The 6768-nt window shown below is 43.0% G+C and overlaps 2 protein-coding genes across 2 annotated transcripts; one reads left to right on the forward strand and one right to left on the reverse strand.

Moving 5' to 3' along the window:
- The first annotated feature begins 1474 nt into the window (after nucleotides 1-1474).
- LOC147981118 (uncharacterized) lies at nucleotides 1475-3473 on the forward strand. Its single transcript, XM_087517033.1, has 7 exons — nucleotides 1475-1534; nucleotides 1620-2238; nucleotides 2323-2528; nucleotides 2615-2815; nucleotides 2886-3017; nucleotides 3096-3208; nucleotides 3279-3473. Exons 1-7 carry the CDS (start codon nucleotides 1475-1477, stop codon nucleotides 3463-3465), a joined length of 1518 nt encoding a protein of 505 aa, XP_087373159.1. The 3' UTR covers nucleotides 3466-3473.
- Nucleotides 3474-5039: 1566 nt separating this feature from the next.
- On the reverse strand, nucleotides 5040-6542 carry LOC147981119 (protein FAR1-RELATED SEQUENCE 5-like). The gene has a single exon (XM_087515875.1). It carries the CDS (start codon nucleotides 6540-6542, stop codon nucleotides 5040-5042), a length of 1503 nt encoding a protein of 500 aa, XP_087372001.1.
- Nucleotides 6543-6768: the final 226 nt, after the last annotated feature.

Genomic DNA, 6768 nt, shown 5'->3' on the forward strand with positions numbered 1-6768 from the left:
GTCATAATTATGCATGCATGACAGCTGATTCTAATTCAGTTTTTCTAGGTATATACAGCAGAAAAACCATGGTATAAAAAATAGTATGGCATCTTAAACCACACGTACATGTTCTAGTCCAAACACCTCAAAGTATTACATACCAAAGATTTTTTCAGAAATCATAGTGTTTCTAAAAAAACTTTAAAATTATTTACAGGTTGCGACCGACGCCATCTGCCACCAACGCCACCGTGCCGTCGTCCCCCAGGGCCGGCCCTGATCCCATGGCACGAGGTACTATGCATTCATCATGTTTATCATGTGCCCATATAAAGTAGCTAACATTTTTTTTTGCTCCTATTCGTAGCGACGGTGGAGTACGGAGAGATTTTTTGTTCGGTTGAGAAGTGGTGTCTGTTGGTCAACAAACTAAACTCTAGGCAGAAAAAGCGTTTTGCAAGCACTAGTCTTGGAAAAATGCTGATGATACCTAGTGTGCTCATGCGCAAATGTTTGCTCAAGTTCATTATTAAATCGTATTCGTTGGACAGAAAAAGGTTCATCATGCCATCAAAAAATGGTGCGATATCATTGCGCACCGAAGATGTGTTTGACATTTTCGGGCTACAGAACAAGGGCAAAGATGCCATGAAAGCGCTAGGAAAAGGGGGGTTAAAGGCGAAGGTGAAGGTGCCTAGTCGCTTTTTAGATTCCAATACGGGGGAAATGATGATAGACGACCTGATTGAGAACATCGTTGCCAGTGGCACATACGATGATGATTTCCTTCATAGAATTGTTCTGATTCTTCTAGGCACGGTTCTTGCACCGCAGTCCACGATAGAAGTTCCTAATGCTTATTACAAGTTAGTGCACGATGTGGAGGCCATCAAAGCATATAATTGGAATGCGTTTACGTTACGCGTTTGCGTGGAAGGCATCACAAAGACCTTATCAGATCTTACAAAATTTACTTGGCCGATCGGAAACCTTGCGCTCCTAAGGTAAATCTTATGTTATATTTGTTTCTTTCGAACTATAGTTTGTGAATTTTTTTTGCTAATATACTTCATGTTCATGCAGTACATGTTTTGGGAGAAAGTGCAGCCACTGGATGATGAGGCATTTGATCCATTAGCTAATGAGTATCCATTGATGCTTAATTGGTCAGAAGATGAGGCTAAGAAGCGTGACGCGTATGACACGGCATACGGCCGTGGTAATGGGACGGTAAGTTACTATTTATGTGTTACTATTTCGTACTACATGCACTTAAGTTACTATTTATATGTTGAGAAATTTTAATTGATTTTACCTGTTATAGATTGATGACGTGATAAGTGAGAAGTACAGGCAGACATTAATTGCTCAACAAGGAAGAAAGGCGGAGGAAGAATTACAGCAAGAATTAGAGCAGGAAGATCGTGCCCACAAAAAGAAAGATAATAGAGATGAGGCTTCATCGAGCAGGGATAGTACATTAGATCAGGTGATGAAATGCATCAAAGATATGCAAAAAGAAATTAGACTTCTCCCTCAAAAATGTGCTGAGGTAATATGAGTGATGTGTACTTCAGTTTACATTGGATTATTCATAATTTATGCATGTAGTTAATGCAATTAATGTGTCATTGCAGATAGTAGTGGAGAAGCTTGAGAAGAAAGGTCTTGTCTTCAAGCCAAACAAGGGGTCTGATGATGACATTGAGTATGTGGAGCATAGTGAAGACTGGGTGGGGAAGTATGGTCCATCAAAATATTGGCCAGATGTACAATCAACTCCTGCAAAAGAAGATATGGACAACAGGGTGGACGCATCCTTCACCACTGGGAACGGGAATAAATTGGCGCGTGAGAAAGGTGTGCATCACAACACACCTGGTACAGGAGATGAAGGCGACCCCTTCGTTATTGAGGATAATGGTAATTCTCCCAACCCATCTCTTGCGACGGTAGACACGAATGACTTTCCAGCTATTACTTCAACCCCCAAGAATATGAATGAAGTGTCAGACGGGTCTAGCGCCGATAAATCTGAGGAATTTAGTATGGATAGTCTGAACACCCGTATTAAAAATGCGAAAGAAAATGGCACTGAGGAGAATGATGGGAAGGAGAATGATGAAAAGGAGAATGATGAAAAGGAGAATGATGGGAAGGAGAATGATGGGAAGGAGAATGATGGGAAACGCAAGAGGAAACGGTCAAAATATTGTCTTTCACCTTTTCTTCAGAACGGTGGACGTGCAAAGAAAAGTAAGTGCTAGGTAATTTATTCTTGCAACATACTTCTGTCCTTGCATGCACACTTTATTAACTCATTGTTTCTTACTATTTTAGGTCTATTTGGTATAAGAGCTGCTATGATTAGTACTGATTACATTAATGAGGATCACATAGAGGCCGCGAAGGTTTATATCCGGACACTGGCAGAGTCGGAGAAGCTTTGCAGAAAAACTATTGTGCACATGACGGGAATTGGTGGGGAAACATGTACACCTGATATGCTTGAAGCCATCATTTCAAAAAAGTGGTTGCATAGCGGTGTAAGTATTAGCACTAAGTTATTAAGTTGTACATGTCATTTACATAAATTATCTAATAGGCGTATTGCTGTTATGTTATTTTGTAGGTCATCAATAGTTATTGCAACCATATGCAGACCCATAATCCTCGTGCTGACCGTCACATATTATCATCTTGGGTGTCCCACTGGCTTATTCTTCGTGGTGATGGAAAGGTTAACAACTCTAAGAGGCATTTTATGGATCATTTCACAAACCAAACTAAAATGGTGTCTAGAGTTACTGAAGAGTATTTCATCAAAGATAAGGTACTTCAGTTTAGTATGATCATTCGTAGTACATCTGTGTGTACACCAACATGAATAAACTTTGTTGTAGGCATACTTTCCTTTTCATGTGGACGAAAGTCATTGGATAACAGTTCTTATGCACAACAAGAAAAAAGAGTTTCAAGTTTTAAACTCTACTAGTAAACGCAACAAAAGAGTTCTTGCAAAGATTGCTAAGCTGGTAAGCTTACAACGATACATAAAACAATATATAGTTATTCGAAACGTACTTCATATGGATTTTTCATTTTTATTTCAGAGGGCAGAAATAGCTAATGATACAAACGAGGTGAATGCTCTTATTGGAACGAAACATCCTGACGTATCTTCCTGGCCAATAAGGGAGTACGATATGCCATCACAAACAGATGGGTATGTTGCAAATGTTGAATTAGTATGTACTTGTATGATCCATCAATAATTGACTTGTGGTTTCTTGCAGAGTCTCTTGTGGTCTTTTCGTGGTGAAATGCGTTCAAAGCTGGGACGGAGATGATTGGACATTTGAGTTCGATCAAGATGAGGTTAATGCTTCAAGGGGACGCATTCTAGCTGAAATACTTTTTTCAGAATGCAACACGAAGGAAGTAGTGAAAGAGAAGATCCTCAAGATCATGGAGAAGAAATGAGTCGGAGGATGGGGTGTTGGCTATTATCTCCACTAAATAAACGTGCCGTTGTCGGTACTTGATACAATTTTCATATTAAGACATCATCTCTATATTGTAATGTGGCATGGTTTAGCATGTTCCGTAACTAAATAAATGTGCCGTGGTCGGTATTTGCTACAATATCTATTTTTCAATGTCACTTTTATTTGCATCATTGTCGGTGACACTCTTATTTGCATCATTGTGGGTGATGATATTTTTTTAAATGAGTATATTTGTTCTGCACTTTCGTAAAAGTAAAATAATATTTTTTTAAAATATTCAGAAAAAAATGCCCAACCACCGCAGTCGGGCCCATAGTGGGGAACAAATCATACACCCAAATCAAGCCCGAAGGGGGCGACTCGGGCGGCTGATAGAGCCCACTAATGGGCCCGGCAACGGGGTCCAACAGGGCTGCGGGCATGTATAAGAGAGGAGCTCGGTGGAGGGGGCGGAGGCAGCTATTTAAGCCGCTCCTCGCGCCCCCCGGCTTCCGAGGTGGGACTAAAAATGGCGTCCCCATCGCGCCCCACACTGCACGTGGTCGCCGCAAGGCTCAGGAGGCCTATTTTGCACTGTCTCGGGCCGGCCCAGTTCAGCCCAATGAAGGCACGCCGCCACTCGGCCCCTCCCCCGGCCCACGCCCACTCCCCTCCCTCAGTGCACGCGGCCGCCGCAGGGCTCATGAGGCCGTTTTCGGCGCTGTCATCGGCCGGCCAAATTCGGCCCATAGAGGCAGGGCGCCACTCGCCCCCTCCCACGGCCCACGCCCACTCCCCTCCCCCGCGCGCTGCCGAACTCACGCCAGTTTAGTCCCACCTCGGAAGCAGAGGGGTGCGAGGAGCGACTTAAATAGCTGCCTCCGCTCCCTCTTTCGAACTCCTCTCTTATCACACTGCCCGCAGCCCCGTTGGACCCCGTTGCCGGGCCCATTAGTGGGCTCTATCAGCCGCCCGAGTCGCCCCTTTCGGGCTTGATTTGGGTGTATGATTTGTTCCCCACTATGGGCCCGGCTGCGGTGGTTGGGCATTTTTTTCTGAATATTTTTAAAAAATATTATTTTACTTTTACGAAGTGCAGAACAAATATACTCATTTAAAAAAATGTACGCAATCTTTGCATGCATGCACCTAGGAATCATATAGAAACAGTACAAATAAACATAATTTCCAAACAGTACAAACAAACATAATTTCCAAACAGTACAAATAAACAGAATTTCGAAACTTCATTTAGAAACAGTACAAATCATCACGTAATAGTACAAATCAAGTTTTCTGGCACACATATGCGAATAAAAATAGCATAGGTTATTCAGACATAACAGTACAAATCATCACGTAACAGTACAAATCAAGTTTTCTGGCACACATGTGCGAATAAAAATAGCATAGGTTATTCAGACATGACTCGTGCGATCACTTTTATTCTTCCTACAAACCAAGCTGCGTCTCTACGCCCAGTTCCTGAACAAAACATAAAGAAATGGGTGAGCAAATATAGTTGGTAAAATCAAAGTAGCAACATAACAAAAATAAAAAGGTTGCAACTCACTTCTCGTTCTTACTGCATGTAGCCTTGTTATGACCTGGGAGACCACACAGACTGCACAAAGGACCACTTTTCTTCTCTGTAAAATCTTTTGGCCTACCATTCTTTGTAACATCGGGGCCCCCCTTCGATCGCCCCTTCTTAGGTGCACCCTTCGTCGAAACTTTCTGAGGATCACTAATAACAGGCTCAACTTGTTGCGCCTGACTTGCCTCCTTCTTCAGCATAGCATACCTTCTACTTCCTATAAGTTCCTCCTCTAAAATCTTTTTCTGCGCTATTATGTTGTCCAGACACTTCATCAACTCGTCGTACAAGAAGGGATCATTTGCTGCAACATGAGCAGCTTCTGCGGTTTTAATGGTTATTGCACTATACCGTTCTCTCTCCAATGGCCCTGACCAACTCCATCCAAACATATCACTCTTCCGCTGCACAGGCAACCCATCTCTCTCATGTTTGGACAACCGATGCATGACACAACACTTTGGTATTTCAGTTAAGTTCAGATGATGGAGAACAAACAGAATGTGTTTGCATGGCAGCCCTTTCCGAACCATCCTAAGACAACTGCATGTAATAGTTTGTTCTGAGTTACCTGGTTCATAAACAACATTGTACCTAAACTTGTGGTTATCCTTCCATGTCACCATGAATGTTTGACGCCCAATTCCCATGAGCGTCTCAAATATCTCTAGCTGACCCATCTTATGCAAATCATCTTGCAGGATGTAGAAATTAGTAGGTGTGAATACTTTGGCGGCATGCTCCTCAAGGGCCTTATATTCAGTAACCGACGATGGTTCCTTCTGGAATGCCTCGCAGTCATCGTACGCCTCATTCTCACGCAGGCAAACTATACAGTTCTCATAATGCACCACCAAATCAACAATTGTCATACCGTAGTCCAGGTGAAGGTGAAGGCAGGAGTTGAGGCTTTCACTCCTCTGGTTACTTCGCATACCAAGGAAAAAACCATCGGAAAGATATGAAGCTGCCCAAAGTCTCCTCTTCCTGTACATCCTGTCAAGCCACTCTTCGGTTCTATCCGTCTTCCACTTATCATAGAAAGCTTTCCATCTCTGCTCAAAGTTCGCTTGAGAGGTGGCATAGTACAGGAGCGATCTGAACTCATCCAGTGACTTGTAATGCAGGTGCCTTTGCATATTTTTCTCGATATGCCAGGAGCAAAGACGATGGAAAACATCTGAAAGGACAATCTGAATAGCCCGGATCATTGCAGCGTCACCGTCTGTGATTATTGACTTTGGCTTCACCTGACAGTTTGCCTTCATAAATGTCTGCAGCAGCCACACATATGTCCCTTCTGTCTCGTCAGCAATGATGGCACAACCAAGCACTGTGGTGCAATGGTGGTTGTTAACTCCGACAAAGGGGACGAACGGCATACCGTATCTGTTCATCTTATACGTGCTATCAAACACGACCACATCTCCGTAGTCCTGATAGTCCCTCCGCGACTGTGCATCGCACCAGAACATACTCTTCAATCGCCCTTCCTTGTCACGCATACTCAAAAAAAACTCAGGGTCCTTCTCCTTCCTGCTCCTCATAATGCCAACTGCCGTCTCTGCATCTCCTTTGCAATGAGCTTCATTTTTTCTCTGCAACAAAGATTGTAAATGTCCCTCCTGATAAGCCCGCACTTATCGTACGAACCGTATCTGCTGATGAAGTTGTCCATTATAATATGCTTTCTTATCCCGG

This window comes from Triticum urartu, chromosome 3A (assembly GCF_056163025.1).
Source record: "Triticum urartu cultivar PI428250 chromosome 3A, HENAU_Tu73, whole genome shotgun sequence".
In the NCBI taxonomy this organism is placed as follows: domain Eukaryota; kingdom Viridiplantae; phylum Streptophyta; class Magnoliopsida; order Poales; family Poaceae; genus Triticum; species Triticum urartu.